The sequence below is a fragment of the Manis javanica genome, chromosome 2 (assembly GCF_040802235.1).
Source record: "Manis javanica isolate MJ-LG chromosome 2, MJ_LKY, whole genome shotgun sequence".
NCBI classification, from domain to species: domain Eukaryota; kingdom Metazoa; phylum Chordata; class Mammalia; order Pholidota; family Manidae; genus Manis; species Manis javanica.
In genome coordinates this window covers 916,872-932,159 of record NC_133157.1, presented here as the reverse complement: position 1 = coordinate 932,159, position 15,288 = coordinate 916,872, and the positions used below count along the sequence as shown (strand labels likewise).

The 15,288-nt window shown below is 59.4% G+C and overlaps 2 protein-coding genes across 7 annotated transcripts; one reads left to right on the top strand and one right to left on the bottom strand.

The window, feature by feature from the left end:
- Positions 1-6,570: 6,570 nt before the first annotated feature.
- On the bottom strand, positions 6,571-10,928 carry FBXW5 (F-box and WD repeat domain containing 5). Of its 4 annotated transcripts, none has more exons than XM_073221402.1 (9): positions 10,782-10,928; positions 9,583-9,798; positions 9,123-9,280; positions 8,781-8,955; positions 8,549-8,697; positions 8,058-8,469; positions 7,703-7,850; positions 7,417-7,629; positions 6,571-7,336 (listed from the first exon to the last, which is right to left on the bottom strand). In XM_073221402.1, the coding sequence occupies exons 2-9, from the start codon at positions 9,773-9,775 to the stop codon at positions 7,093-7,095; spliced, it is 1,692 nt and encodes a 563-aa protein (XP_073077503.1). In that variant the 5' UTR covers positions 9,776-9,798; positions 10,782-10,928; the 3' UTR covers positions 6,571-7,092. The 4 variants fall into 4 exon arrangements, with proteins under 4 accessions (XP_073077503.1, XP_017531271.1, XP_017531269.1 ...); XM_017675782.3 differs by having other exon boundaries at positions 10,721-10,869; XM_017675780.3 differs by having other exon boundaries at positions 10,278-10,811.
- Positions 10,821-12,978, top strand: C8G (complement C8 gamma chain). 3 transcript variants are annotated; one of them, XM_017675784.3, is made up of 9 exons: positions 10,821-10,951; positions 11,106-11,211; positions 11,471-11,594; positions 11,678-11,814; positions 11,974-12,044; positions 12,115-12,222; positions 12,475-12,576; positions 12,654-12,692; positions 12,774-12,978. In XM_017675784.3, exons 1-9 carry the CDS (start codon positions 10,822-10,824, stop codon positions 12,785-12,787), a joined length of 831 nt encoding a protein of 276 aa, XP_017531273.2. In that variant the 5' UTR covers position 10,821; the 3' UTR covers positions 12,788-12,978. The 3 variants fall into 3 exon arrangements, 2 of the variants coding, with proteins under 2 accessions (XP_017531273.2, XP_017531272.2); XR_012124951.1 differs by lacking the exons at positions 10,821-10,951; positions 11,106-11,211 and having other exon boundaries at positions 11,235-11,594; positions 12,438-12,576; XM_017675783.3 differs by lacking the exons at positions 10,821-10,951; positions 11,106-11,211 and having other exon boundaries at positions 11,239-11,594.
- The last annotated feature ends 2,310 nt before the right edge of the window (positions 12,979-15,288 follow it).

The window sequence follows — 15,288 nt, the reverse complement described above, 5'->3', positions numbered from 1 at the left end:
CTGTTCAGAAATGGAAAGTTCGATGTGGTCAGTCAGATAATATTTCCCTTTATCAGCAATGCTGTTGCCACTCAAGAAATCCTAACCTTCCCCACGGTTGAAAAATACTTCCATTTTTCTTCAGACTGTTCTAAAATTTAGTTTTTAACGTGCTGTGTTTCTACCTTTGTTTATTTGTGGTATTTGTGTGTAACATATAAATTCATTTTTTTCCAAGAAGGTGAATTTAGGTTAAAGCCAATAGTGAACGAGTTTTCTTTCTGTAAAATGAAACAGTAGTAAATCGAGAGGAGTGGGAGCTGTTGGCCCACAGGGACAGCAGGGAAGGCGACAACAGCAGAAAGGAGATTGGAACCCATCGTGGAAGGGTGGGAAGCAGGTAGGGGAGTGGCAGCTGAGCAGAGGAGGGCAGGCGCTGTCCCTGCTGTCCCTGGGGCCCAGAGAAGGCAGGTTGGGGCAGGGGCATTGCTCGAGTGCTGGATAGGCAGCCGCCACCCAGGTCCTTGCTCTCCAGAGCAGCCGGCGGCCCCCTGGCCCTCTCCTGCCCAGAGGGCAGGCAGGAGCTCTCGACCTGGAGAACCTGCTGGTGGGGCCCAGGACTGAGGTCCCCACCCTGCTGTGCAGAGGACGGTAGGGGCAGGCTCAAGGAAGGGTAGAGGTGTCCCACAAACTGCAGGGCAGCAGCCCTCTGCCCCTGCTAAGGGCTGCTGCTGCAGGGAAACAGACCCCTGAAAGATGGAATGTTCTAGAGGAAGAGCCCATGAGCAGTCCTAGTCCAGCCACGTCACCACGGCTGCGGGCTGAGTTGACGGAATTGCCTTGGTAACCCTAGTTCCAAAGTGACCCTGCCAGCGCACCCCATGCTCCTGGCAGCCAGACTCAGTTTCTGTCCCGTGGACTTGCCTGTTGTGGATGTTCAGGAAGGTGGAACCCTGCAGCGCCACCTTCCTCCTGTGCCTGGCTTCTCTGGGCACAGTTGCCCAGATTCTGCAGTGTGAGTGACGCTCCCTCCCTTCAGGGTTGTGAAGAGCCTCGGTCGTGTGGCTGGACCTTATTCATTTACGTGTCCTTAACGACCTGTGGGTTGTTGCCACCTCTGGCTGTTGGGAATCTTGCTGCCATGAGCACTCGTGTAAGGTTTCCGTGTGGAAATGAGCTGCTGCCTCTTGGGAAGGTGCTGTGCGTGCGTCGCTGGGCAGTGTGTTAAGCCATTTGAGGCACCGCCAGGTTGTCTCCCAGGGTGACGGCCTGTCTTCTGTAACCATGGGCTGTGGTTTTTCATTTATGCCTTTATTTGCCCTCCCACCCCCTTATCTGCAACGCCAGCTAGAATTTTAGTTCCATCTTTTTCAACACAAAAAAAATAATTGTTTTTAAAGACCCAGTAGAGGTCACAGCATTGCATGTCTGCTCACATGGTCTGTACCCGCCCTTGTGCGCCTTGTCTGGAGAGAGGAAGCCAGCTGGCAGCCTCTCCCAAGGGCTCCAGCTCCCCTTACTGGCAGGTATCTAGTCCCCACACTTGGTGCCTGCTCTCCGTATCTAGGACTCTGGGCTCATCTTCCTCAGCATCTTGATGTGGGCCTCTGCTGCCACCAGGCCCACTGCAGGTGAAAGTCCGATGCAAGCTTCTTGCTGTCTCTGCAGGCATAGATTTCTTCCTACTAGCTTCCTAGATGTACCGCATGGTAGAGCTGCTGGTGTTTTGGGGCCAGACCTGTGAGCTCAGCCATATGCATGTGGATGGCAGCCCTGAGGGAGTACAGGACGTCTGCATTGTCTCTGGCTGCCCTTTCTGCATGGCCGCCCCCACCGGTAGCCCTGACAGCCCCCTGCTGACGTTCACTGTCACTGTGGTTTTGTCTTTCAAAAAATGTCATATAGATGGATTCCACTGTACAGACAGGCCATCGTTTTGGCTGTCCATACACCTGTTTAAGGATATTTGAGTGTTTTCCAGATTTTTGCACTTACAAAGAGCCCTGTGTGAACACTTGAAAGCAGGCCATCATGGAACAGACTTTAATTTCTCTAAGGACCAGAGTTGTGGGTCACACAGAGTGTAGTTTAAATTTGTAAGAAACTGCCCACCATTTTCCAGAAGAGCTGCTGTGGTCTGAGCGTGTGTGTCCCGCAAATCCATATGTTGAAGCCTAACACCCAAGGTGATGGCATTAGGGGGTGGGGCCTCGGGGGCTGACTGATTGGGTCGTGAGGATGGAGCCGTGTGACTGGGATCAGTGCCCTTACGGAAGGGACCCCAGAGCGCCGCCTCACCCCTCTGCCATGTGAGGGGGGACACGGTGACAAGCCTGCAGCCAGAACAAGGGCCCTCCCACCAAGCTGTCAGCTCATCAGACTTTGGCCACCAGAAATGTGAGAAGTAACTGTTGCTCACAAGCCGCCTAGCATGGCGTTTTGTATGCAGCCCAAGCTGAGTCAGTGGCCGGACCACCTGGCTTTCCCACCAGGCCAGGGAGCACCCCTGCTGCGTCCCCGCAGGACCACCCCGCACCCCGCCGCCTGGTACCCTGGCCACTGCACCAGCTGGTGTGGTGCTGCCTCAGCTGCATTGCATCTCCCTAACATCTCGTGATGTTCAGTGTTTTCTTTTGTAAGGTGTCTTTTTTGCCCATTTAAAACTGGGTTTGTTGTTTTCTTGTTGTTGAGCTTAGGTACAGAAGTTCTTTGTTGGACATGTAACTTGTAAATATTTTCTACTGGTCTGTAGCTTATCTTTCCATCTACTCTTAACAGTGCTTTCCAGGGCAAAGGTTGGAAGTTTTGATGAGGTCCTGCTTATCAACTTTGTCTAAAAACGGAAAGTACTTTTGTGTCACATCAGAGAATTCTTTGCCCAACACCAGATTATGAAGGTTCTCTAGACACCTTCATAGAAGTGTGTCTGGAAGTGTGTACTGTTTACATTGTACGTTTAGATCTGTGGTGCACTGGCGTTAATCTGTGTACCGGGACTGAGCTGGACCCAGTGCACGTCTGTACGTGTGGATGGCCAGGTGTCCCCACACCACAGATGGGAATGAATGCCCACTGCCCAGCTGTGTGGTCAGCTGCAGCCTCCCTGCTCCCCCCCGGCTTGCCCTGTCCGTGTGGCCTGCTGTGTCCGTCGGGCTGTGTGTCCCACCACCAACACCGATCTGCTTCGATATTCATGTGTTAGTTTTAACTCAAGTGGTGTGATTCTTCAGTTTTATTCTAGTTTTCCAAACTCATTTCGGCTGTTTTTGTTCCTTCACTAGTACACACAGATTTTAGGATCACCTCATCTGTATCTCCAAAAAACTCTGCTCAGATTTTGATTGGAATTGTGTTAAATCTATAGATCAGTTTGGGGAAAATTGGTATCTATGCTGAATCTTCCAATCCATGATCCTACTTTGTCTCTGTATAGGTCTTTAGTTTTCTGTCATCGTTTTATAGTATTTAGCATACATATCTGGTACATGTTTTGTTAGGTTTAGGTCTAAGCATTTCTTTTTTTCCTGAGCTATTGTAAGAGGTCCTTTTTTTCCAGTTGTATATTCCTAGTGTTTAGAAACAAGTCGGTTTCGTATGTTGTCTTTATATCTGTAAGCCTGATAAACTCACTGTTCCAGGAGATGGCCCTCCATGAATGGGGACACCTTTACTCTTTCCCAGCCGGTATGCCTTTCATTTCTCTTGCTCGCCTTCTTCCACTCTGTGAGACTGAATGGGGGTTGTAGGAGTGGGAATCTCTGCCTTGTTCCTGGGCTTTGGGAAAGCATCCCCGCGCCACTAAGTGCGGTGGTTCTTGTAGATTTTTTTTATTGATGACCTTTATCGGGCTGAGCAAGTTCCCTTATACTGCTAGTTTGCTGAGAGTTTGCATCATGGCTTGATGCTTTGTAAATGCTTTTTCTGCATCAAATGATATATCCAGGTAGCTTTTCTCCTTGTTGAGAGGGTGGCATATATGGAGAGATTGCTGAATATTGAACCAGCCTTGAATTCCTGGAATAAATCCCACTATTCATTTATACATTGATGAGTTTTACTTTAATAATATCTTGTGGAGAATTGTGCATCTGCATTGAATTGTGCATCTCTGTTTGTGACAGATGTGCCCCGTAATTGGCTTTTTGGTCACTCTGTCTGGTTTTGGCATCAGAATCACGCTAGGTTTAGATAAGTGGAATTTGGAAGTGTTGACTTTTGTTTGTTGAAGTTTGCTTTATGAAACCGGCTGTGGCCTATGTGGGTGGTTGTTCCACATGTACTTGAAACAATATGTATTCCATTGGTGAGTGGAATGTTCTATACATATCAGTTAAATTCAGTTAGTTGATTAGTTGTTATTGGTTGAATTACATCCCCCCCCAAAAAGGTATGTTCAAGTCCTAACCTCCAGTAATCCAGAAAATGGCCATATTTGGCAATAGGGTCTTTACAGAGGTAGGCAAGTTAAAATGAGGTCATCAGGGTTGGTCCACCCCACTGTGATTGTGTCCTTATAGGAAGGGGTGATGGGGACACAGATGTGCACAGGGGGAGCTGTGAAGAGCCCAGGGAGGACGCCACGTGAAGGCAGGAGGCTGGGACTGTGCCTCTGTGGGACAAAGAACACCAAAGATGGCTGGACCCACGAGAGGCTGGAGGAGGCCAGGAAGGGCCCTCTCCGAGAGAGAGAGAGAGAGAGAGAGAGAGAGAGAGAGAGAGAGAGAGGCCCTGCGGTACCTTGGTCTCGGGCTTGCAGCTTCCAGCCCCCGGAACCACGACACAATAGTTTCTGTGGTTTCAAACTTCAGAGCGCGCTGCACTTGGGGCTGTGACACCGTCCTGGGAAGCCAAGTGGTGGCATTCCTCCCTGCCCTTCCTCGCTTGGCTCTGTCCCCTAGTCCATGTGACTGCCTGGGCTCCAGGTGGGCCCCTGACCCGTGTGTCCTGCTCAGTACCGTCACTTTTGCTGCATTTTTGCCGTTCTCTGTTAGGTGTGCACACATTAGGGCTGCTGTTATCTTGGAGAATTTCCCCTTCTGTCTTAATGCTAGTATCCCTGTTTCCCTGGTGAAATTCTTTTTCTGACATGGACTTTACTCGGTGTGATTGTAACATAACCAACCTCATTTCCTTGTATTAGTCCTTTGGTGGAATGTTTTTCCATCCTTTTGGTTTTAATCTCTCTCGTGTTTGGAGTAAATTTCTTACAGGTGGGTTGTTTTTCTTTAAGTTTCATTTTGACAAAAATATAATTCCTGATATGCCTAAAGCTTGCCATCTTATTATTTTTTGTTGGTTCTTTTGTTCCTCAGTTTCATCTTTGCTGACTGCAATGATAGTTATTTGAACATTTTCTAATATTTTATTTAATTTATCTATTGTGATTTTGACTCTCTTTCTTTGTATTTTCAGTGGTGGCAATTGGGATATAGAAACCTTGCCCCCGTAGGTCCCCTCACCATCTCCCCACGTGGCATCTGTCCTGACTGGAAACTCCGTTAGATGTCACAGCTGTTGCCCTTCCCACTTCGAATACGCTTCAGTGAGTTCAGAGGAAGAGTCCGTCTTTATGCCCCTCGTTGCCGATGTTCCCTCCTGATGTCATCTCCCTCCTGTCACAGCCTCTGTAAGCCGGTCTGCTGCCTACAAACTTCTCTTTCATTTGAGAATTCATTTCATCTTTATGAAGGACATCTTCACTAGATACAGAACTCTGGTTGACAGCATTTCTGTGTCCCGAGCCCTGAGAAATGGCTGCTTCCTTGGTGTCCAAGGAAGGGGGGGAGGAGAGCTCTGCGGCCGTTGCTCCCCTGGAGCTCAGGGTGCTGTTTTCTCACCACTTTTAGGACTTTTTGCCTCTAGCTTTCAGCAGCTCAATTTGATGTGCCTGTGCATGTCTTTGAGGTCATTCTGCTGGGGTCTGTTCAGCTACTTGAATCTGTAGGTGTATGTTTCACCGTATTTGAGAAGTTTTCAGCCATTACTTCTTCAAATCACTTTCTCTTCTTTTAGGCCTCCAGTAATACAAATGTTAAATCTTCGTTTACTGAGCACAGGCCCTCAAGGCTCTGATATCTCGCCCCCTTCGGCGTCCCCACGCATCGCCCGACACTCAGGGCATCCTGAGGTGAACAAGGGGGCCAGGAGGGCCCCAGGGGGATGGGCCTGGGCCACCTCTGCTCCATGCTGTCCTCGTGTCTGGCAGCAGAGCCCGGACCTCGCCCTGCCCCGAGCAGCCAGGGAACCCCAGAATACAACTGAAGCTGCAAGGTCTCCGGAGCCCCCGCGCCCAGCCCTGCCTGCCCTGCTGCACGCCCCCTCGTCCTCCACTGCACTTGCCGGGGTGTGAGTCCCTTCACATCCCCAGCTGGCGGGGTGTGCCACACGCCACATGCTCACATCCTTGTCGCCTTAGAGACCATAGGGGCAGCATTCAGGGGATGCAAACTTGAGCCCCCTGCCCGCTTCAGTGCACTCCAGCACTCCTCCACAGCCTTGGGCATCCTGCCACCGGTCAGGCAGGCAAGAGAGGTCACGTGGCTACCAGGAGGCCCCACTGCCACCCCTGCACACAGAGACCGGACGGCAGTGTGCTATTGCCAACTATTTATTCAGGCCCTGAGCAGGTGACAAGTGACATGCAGTTCGCCCGGGCCCATGGCAGACAGAATTGCGCCACAGACCTTACTTATGCACGATGAGCTACCAGGACAAGGCTGGACCCAGGAACACTGCCCAAGGCCCACAGGGCCTGCCAAGGGGAATGCATCTTGCTGACTGTCCCAGGGCCCAGGCTGGGGAGAAGGGGGTGGGTGAAGAGCAGGGCCCCCAGTTTGCTGTGCACCCCAAGCCAGCCAGGAGACTGCCCAGCGCTGGGCAGCACAGCTGTGGGAGGTGCTGTGTGTGTGTGTGAATGAGTATGGTGGGGGTCAGACTGTCCCCTCCTGCAGTACTGCTGGACCTCCTTCCTAAGGTGTGCCCGACTGCCATGACGGCCCCCCACGTGGTCTGGGTGGTGGCTCAACCCTGGGAGGCCCAGAGGCCTCCATGGCATCCTCAGTAGGTCCCCAGCAGCTCGAGGACATCGAGGACGCTTCTGTCATCCAGAGTCCCTCAGCATCGCTGGTTGGCAAACCAGGAGAAGAAGGGGCGTGGGCGTGGACGAGGGGCTTGGTGGACGCGCACCGTGCGAGGCGAGCGCCAGGCTTTGATGGTGGCATCATCACTGGCTGTCAGCAGGAGCTCCTGCTCCTGGGGGCTGAAGACCACTGAGTTGACCACATCCTGATGCCGCAGCTTAGCCAGGCAGATGTTGTAGTGACGGTCCCAGATGTAGCCATGCCGGTCCTCAGCCCCACTGCAGAACAGCCTGGGATAAGCCCCTGCAGCCCCACCTGGGCCAGGCCTCACCTGGGCGCTGCCTGCCTGAGCTCTTACCTGGCCACGAAGTCCCTGCTGACATCCAGGAAGATGAAGAAGCATTCGTCGTTGGGCGTATAGGCACGATGGGCACGCAGAGCCCGCTTTACCTCCCGCATGGTCTTCAGGTCAAACACCAGCAGGTCGATCTCCTCTGCGATGGGTGGTGGCTGCATGGGGTCAGCCACCACGGAGCCACTGGGCCAGGCTCGGCTATTCACATACAGGTACCTGGGCAAGGGACACACAGCTCAGTACCAGTGACCTGCACAGGCCCCGACCCAGGATGCTGCCAGGGGCCCACCTGTTGTCAGGGGAGAGGCCCATGCCAATGATGTGTCCGTGCACGTCGATGACGTGGTCCAGGGCATCAAAGAAGGCGTCTGAGCCCCGTCCCTCGCCGAGTACAGGCCCAGCTGTGGTCATCTGGTGGGGCAGGATATGCTTGATGCCTGTGGGACAGCAGGGTGAAGATGGTGTCAGTGCTCCCCAGATATGAACCCCAACTTGGCCCTCAAAGGAACATGCACTCAGGCCGGGCCAGGGCTGGGCCTCCAGGGCAAAGACGATGCAGACTCACTGCCTGGCCGTGGGACCCCGCCTGGGGCCTCGGGGAGCCTCACTCCCAGGACTCCAGGGACCAAGGGCCAGCAACTCACCGATCTGGTGTGGCGAGTAAGTGAGGCAGCCCGTGGTAAAGAGAAGGAGCTTGTTCCGCTCGTCAGCCGCGCTGCGCTCAGGGGGCTTGGTGCGGCCCCGCGCCAGCAGCTCGGCCACCTTGGTCTCCAGTGCACGCTCTGACAGCTGGGGCTGTGCCCGCCCGTCCAGGAACCCGTCCAGGAAGCTCCGCAAGCCCTCCTTGGCACGGGCCGGGGCCGGGCCGGACTCCTCATCCTCGCTGTCGCCTCCCAGGTCAAAGATGCGGCCCGGGGGTGCCCCCGCATCCAGCAGCAGGTCAGGGCTGTCAAAGCGGCTGCAGTCGGCCACCATCACAGTGCGGATGGTGCTGGCATTGAGGTTCTGGATCTTGAAGAGCCGCTTCACCACATTAACGTTCTCCGACTCCACGTCCTGGGGATGGGAGTCAGAGTGGGTGCTGGGCAGGGAGCCGGCCGCCACTGGGACGCCCTGCCCGCCCCCGTGCCCGCACCTGGAAAGCGTTGTTGAGCCAGAGCACGGAGCAGGACGTGATGTCCCCGATGCGGTGCAGGTTCCCCGAGATCAGGCTGGTCTCCGTGAGCCAGCAGCCAAACACATCGTAGGGCTTGTTGCGCACTCGGGACAGCAGGGCAAAGTTGTCTGCGGGCAGGCGGGGCGGGGTCAGCCAGGTGGGCAGGGGGAGCAAGGCCTCTGGGGCCCGCGTGACGCGGGCCTGCTCTCACCTAGGCTGATGACCGCGATCTCGCCCGAAGAGGAGTTGTGGGGCCCCAGGAACACCCCCGACGCCAGCAGCAGCGAGTCGTCCTGGTTGAACTGGGAGAACTGGGTGTAGCTCCAGTTGTAGGGCCGCATGTCCGCGCTGTGCAGGAGCGCGATGGTCAGGTCGTTGTTCCAGATCTGCGCAGAGGTAGGCGGGACCTCATGAGCAAGCCCGGCCCCAGGCCACTGGTCACGACTCCTTGCTCCGGCCTCCCCACGCCGGCCGTCGCCTCTTCCTTGAGGTGGCCTCTCCTCCCGCCTGGGTGGGCTGCCGGCCGGAGCCCCTCCCCCGGCCCACCCCTCACCTTCACCGTGCAGTCCTTGGAGCAGGAAGCAAACTGGTACCCCGAGTGGGAGAAGCTCAGGTGCAGGACCTGGTCCGCGTGCTCCCTGAGCGTCTGCACCTCCACGCAGGGCACCGTGTCGTACAGCCGCTGGAACTCCTCGTACCAGGACGTGGCCGCTGTGGGGAGGCCACCGCTACGGCCTGGAGCCTGCCTCCCACAGAGGCCACGTCCCCGGGCGCGCCAGTCTCCGCACAGGCCTCAGCTGGGGGGCACCCCTGCACCCCACCCCACCTCCCTGCCAGGCCCTGTGCTGAGGCCGATCTGGCTGTCCCTGTCAGTGAGGGCCACGCGGCGCCGCGCTGAGCGCAGTGCAGACCTGGTCAGCGGGCCTGGCGGAGTCAGAGGATGGCAGTCGTGGAGACGGCCCTGCCTCCCACCCAGCCCGCCCGGCGGGCTGCGACGCGCTTCAGGCGCTGACCTGGGTGTCGGGGCACATCTCGAGCCACCTGGTAGTAGCGGTAGAATTGCTCCCTCCACAGGAACTCATCCCGGGACACTGCCTGCCATTGGCGGCATACCAGCCCAGCAGCCAGCACATCCGTGGGGCCCAAGCTCAGGAAGATCTGGTAGACGAGGCTGTCGGGGAGCAGGGGCGTGCCCCCCTCCTCCATCGTGACATCCTGCCCAGACGGCCCTGGAACCCACACACGGCCCCTTTAGTCAGCAGCGAGGCCAGACAGGATGCAGGCCCCGGGGGCCCGGAGGGGTAGGCGCCTTCTGACCACCCCACCCACAGCGTGTGCAGAGGGCCAGGTGGCACTGCTGCCCCGCCACGGACCCAGCAGCTTCTCCAGGCCCCCAAGGACCCCATGCCTGAGGGGCTCCTCTGCAAGTCCCAGTGATTCCCGGCGGGCAGTACGCACCTCTCAGCACCTCTGGGGTGGTCCAGCCTGAGCTGGAGCGTGGGGCGGCTCTGGAGACCCCAGACCCTTCCTCACCCCAAAGGGTTCCTGGCCTCGGGGGCAGGCCTTCCGGGTGGGGCCCTCTGACCTCCCTCCCAGGAGGGCCCAGGAAGATGTCTAGGAGCGAAGGCTAGTGACTAATCCGGGGCTAAAAAAGGGATGAGTTCCTGGGGAGGGAGCGGTGACCCCCGCACGCTCCCGTCATCCTGACCTTGCGGCCCTAAGGCCTCAGAGCTATCAAGGGACAGAGGTCCTAGAAGAGGCCTGGGGCCAGCGGGAAGAGGACCGGCCCGTCGGCCCCAGACGCCGCCAGAGACACCAGCTGGCCCTTGGCCTCTGCCCTGTGGCTCAGGGGAGCCCTGCCGGGCGCTCAGCGGCGAGCTGGGGCGGGGCGGGGGCGGAGCGCCCGGCGCCCCCTCCCACCTCCCTTCCGAGGGGCTGCCGGGGGCGGGATCTCGCTCTGCCTCTGAGCCCCGGCGCGGGCAGTGTCGGCGGCTCATTCATTGGCCGAGGGCGCGGCTGGAGCCGGGGGCCGGGGTCTCGGATCCAGGGGGCCTCGGGATTCGAGGTCCAGGGGTCCAGGGCCTTGGACCTGGGGACCGGGCCGGGGATCGGGGGCCGGTGACGACGCTTCCCTGGGCCGGGCGCACTCACCGCGGCCGCCTCTGCCCGGCTGCACTGCCCCCTCCCCGGCGCCCCGGCTTGGCCCACGGACCCGCTTCCGCCCCCGCCACTCCGGCCGCTGCGTCTCTACGATGGAGACCGCCAGGCCGACGCTACGAGCCCCGAGGCATCGATGGCCGCAGAGGGCCGAGCGACCGGGAGCCCGTGTCGACGGTTCATGCGCCTGCGCCTCGGTTCTCGCAGCCCGGGCCACGCTTCTGGGTGCGCCTGCGCACGCTCGGGCTCACTCGGAACAGCGCCCCTAGCGGCCGGGAGGGAAGGCAGCCTGCTCCTGGGCCTGTGGGCGGAGCTTGCGGGTGAGGTTCAGGGCCTCAGGGTTCGAGACCCGGCTCCGCGCTCCCCGCTGTCTTCCCAGGAATGGAAAGTAGTGGACAAGAGCCAAGAGTCAACTCGGACTTTGTGCTCAGAACATGGCGCCGGGGCCCTGCCAGGAAGTGCTGGGTCGAGGCCAGATGTCCAAGGTGAGGCTGAGTTCATGAGGCTGGGGTGCAGAGACCCTGGGCCAGGGCGGGGTTTGGAAGGCTGGAGGACAGACGTGGACTTCCTGGGCTGGAGGTGGACAGACGTGGACTTCCTGGGCTGGAGGTGGACGTTCGCGGACTTCCTGGGCCAAGCTCCTGGGTGGCACTGGACAGTGGACTCCGACCAGGGACTTGGCCATCCTGCCCTAGCCTTCCCCAGCCCCGTTATGGTTGCCGCCACCATCATGCTGACCCCCAGGGCTGCATTCCTCTTGACTCTGCTCCCAGCCATTGGCTCCCTGGACTACAGGGCACAGAGGCCACCCCGACCCCTGTCCCACTTCAGCACCATCCAACCCAAGGCCGGCTTCGATGCTCAGCAGGTAGAGGGGGGCAGGAGAGTGCCACGCTCTGCCGGGGTCAGGCAATCCCCATCCCCTCGTGCCCTCACGTGGCCTTCCTGCAGTTTGCAGGGACGTGGCTCCTCGTGGCCGTGGCTTCCTCATGCCGCTTCCTGCAGGAGCAGGGCCACCAGGCTGAGGCTACTGCACTGCAGGTGGCCCCACAGGGTGCAGCCATGAGGGTCAGCACCTTCCGAAAGCTGTGAGTCCCAGCAGGGATACCCACCCCCCAGCATTCCCCACTCCTGCCAGAGCCCCCAGCCACACTTCTGCTGTGGCCTGGACCACTGGCCCATGCACCCTTCCTGGGGTGGGGTCTCCAAGCCAGCTGTGCCTCCACTCACCCCACCGCCACCCCCAGGGATGGGATCTGCTGGCAGGTGCAGCAGCTCTACAGACACACGAGGGTCCCGGGCCACTTCCTGCTCCAAGGTGAGGCAAGGGCAGCAGGGGCGGGGCACAGGGCTGGGAGCCACTGACACAGCTGACCGGCTCTGCCCAGCCCAAGGTGCCCACGGGAAGGTGGATGTAGTTGTCGGGGAGACGGACTACCACAACTTCGCCATTCTGTACCTGCAGCGGGCACAGCAGCTGTCAGTGAAGCTGTATGGTGCGTCCACATGGGAGCCCAGGCTGCACACACCTGGGGCCATCTGGGTGGGGTTGGGCGAGCCCCAATGGACACACAGACCCTTCCCATCCTCCCTCCCAGTGTCTGACCCTCTCCTGCTGAGCCAGGGGCCCAGGGTAGAGCCCCAGTGGTGTGAGGGAGGGATGGGGAGAGGGCGTGTGTGTCCCCAGAGTGCCCGTCCACACGCTCCCCAGTGGGTGCCCAGGACCCCAGGAGCCCTGTGTTCTGCAGTCCGCTCACTCCCCGCAAGTGACGCAGCTCTGAGTGCGTTTGAGCAGCGGGTCCAGAGGGCGGACCTGACCGAGGACCACATCTTGTTCTTCCCCAATTATGGTGAGTGTCCCCGGTGGCCAGCCTCCCCCCTCTTCATGCCCCACCCTGGCCATGCTGACCCCTGCCTGGGCCCCCAGGTTTCTGTGAGGCCGCAGACCAGTTCCACATCCTGGATGGTGAGTGGGCAGAACAAGCTGGGCTCTGGGGGGGCCGCCCTGCGGGCTGCTCACTGACTGAGTCTTGTTTCTGTGCTCCAGAAGTGAAGAGGTGAGGCTGGCAGCGGCCCCTCGCTTAGCGGGAACGAAGACTCTGGAGACAGGGTGCCCACTGTCCCCTCCCTGAGCCCTGGCACCCCACGGGGTCAGGGTGGCCCCGGGAGGGCCTCTCCCACCTGCTCCTGAAGCTGCCCCTCACTGCCAGGAGCTCGGGGACCCTGTCTTCATTAAATGCCATCAGCCTCCACCCTTGACTCCCTCCTTTCATTCTGGTCCTGGGGTGGGTGCTGCCATTCCATGGGCATGGGGTGCTGCTCCCTCAGGGTGGGCGGAGGAATCAGCTCCCCTGGCCAAGAACCCTCGGGGCGGGGGAGCGAAACGTGTCCTTGTCCAGGCCCAAAGCACCAGCACCCTGCCCTCCCTGGTTGGGCCCCTGCCCCCTGACTCTGCACACATTCCCTGCTGGCCTTGCTGGGCTGCCCTGGGTGAGCCCAAGACTCGAGCCTGCTGCCTGGTGCCCTCCCCACAAGTCCCCCTGCCTCCTGAGCCCTCTCATGGGAGGCAGAGAGCCCAGAGTCCCAGGGGCCCTGTGGCCTGAGGAAGGACGGGCCACTGGGAGGGCCAGGCAGTTTGGGGACGGGCAGGCATGGAGACTCCCTCTCAGTTCTAGGACGTGGTGCCCAGGTCTGGGGTGAGCTCCCCCTCACCTGGCCACCCTGGGGGCTGGCAGGGCCAGACAGGGCATGGGACTGGCCCAGAGCAGGACTGACCATCTGGTGTGAGTCCACTCCTGGCATCAGGCATCCAGGTGCCCCTGTGGGGGAGACCATGTGGGTGGGCAGAACAAGGAGAGGCGGAGGCATCTGTGCCCCAAGCTTGGGGAAGCAGGCCAGCCTATCTCATGTGCCAGGACTGGGGTGAGCACGGGGCCTCTGAGTGCACAGGAGAGGGGCCCCTGACGCAGACGGGGCCCCCCCCACGCCCAGGAGCCCACAGCCAGGGTCTGGCCAAGGCCACAAGTCACAAGAGCCTGGGAAACAAGGTGTGCTCTGATCTGTAAAGAAGTCCCTTCCAGAATGTGGCAGCTCCAAAGCCCACAGCAGAGGGAGGCGGGGGCTGGAAATGGGGTAATGGGGTCCTTCCCCCTCAAGTGGCTGCCTGGAGGGGCCCCTGTGCCAAGAAAGGTCCAAGTGCCAGGAAAACTTGTGCACATCCCTCCCCAACACCGAGGTCCTACCGACCTGCCTGCCCCTCACCGAGGGCCCCCAGCAGTGCAGGAGACACTGGGAGAGGACCAGGACCGCATGAACACCGCCCCTGGAGGGAACAGTCCCGGGAACCCAAGCCAAGGTCACTCTGGAGCCCAGCTGCGCCCTCCGGGCCAGGGTCTGCCCGGGGGTCCCGGGGACAGTGCTCCCACTGTGGGGGGGCCACGGCCCTCACCCCTGCCAGGGGCCCAGGGGGCTCGGCTCTGCCCCCCCACCGGTGAGAACTCTCCGGCGCAGCCCTTCCAATGGCTGCCCCCTCCCCCGCACCATCCTCTGGTTAAACAGTTCAGGGCCTTCTCTGCCTGCTGGAGGGCACCTGCCCACTGGGCCTGGGCACCCTGCTCCTGGAGGGTGTGTGACCTGTGACCTGCAGGCTGGTCTGGCTCCACAGCAGCCACCCCTTCAGCCTGCACCCAGCATTCCCCATCAGCCTGCGCTGGGCAGGAGCCAGACTGGTCAGTGGTCAGTGCCCTCTGCCAGGGATGTTGTGGGCCAGATGTGCCCGGCACATACTGCCAACCATGGTGTTATGTACATGTCCCCTCAGCCTCTCCCCTCAGGAACCAGGAGGGAGGGCCTCCCTTCAGGACAACTGGGGGGAGGGTCTGAGGGCAAATGGCAGCCCCAGACTAGGACCGGGGGGATCGGGGAATGGGGCCTAAACTGGCCCCAAGCTGTCCTGTCTGAGGGCCCTTGACATCTGTGTGGTGAGTATCTCTGAAGTGCCCACTGTGTGCCAGGGCACACAGGCAATTGAGTCCCTGACCCTAGGAGCTCAAAGTCCAGGGCTTACCACCCCCTGACTGCTGGCAAGGCCGAAGGGGCACCTGAGAGCTGGGCCCCCACCCAGCCCCCATTTCCTCCTGTCCAGCAGCCTCCTTCCTTGGGCTGTGAGGAGGCCCAGGCCATCCCACAAGAGTTGTAGGTCAGTGGTCCATGGAGAGCAGGGGTGGGGCCCTGGTCCCCCACCGCAAGCCCACTTGCTCAGTTCGCCCACTGGCCAGTCCAGACTGCACACTGGGGTGGGCAGTTGCTGGGAGGAGCCAGTGACAGCCCTGGAGGGGCTCCAGTTCCCCAGTGGGCAGGGGTCACACCTGATCCCAAGATGGGGCTGTGCCCACCGCTCAGTGCTAGCCTCCCAGGAGGGCAGATAGATAGGACTGGTGGGAGGAGGGGCGACAGCAGCCCTGGCCCCCTCAACTGGGAGGAAGAAAGGCAAAGGAACTGTGCCCTTCATGGGCCCCATGTCCCAGAGACCCACAGAGTGGAGGCCACAGGGCACCTGCACA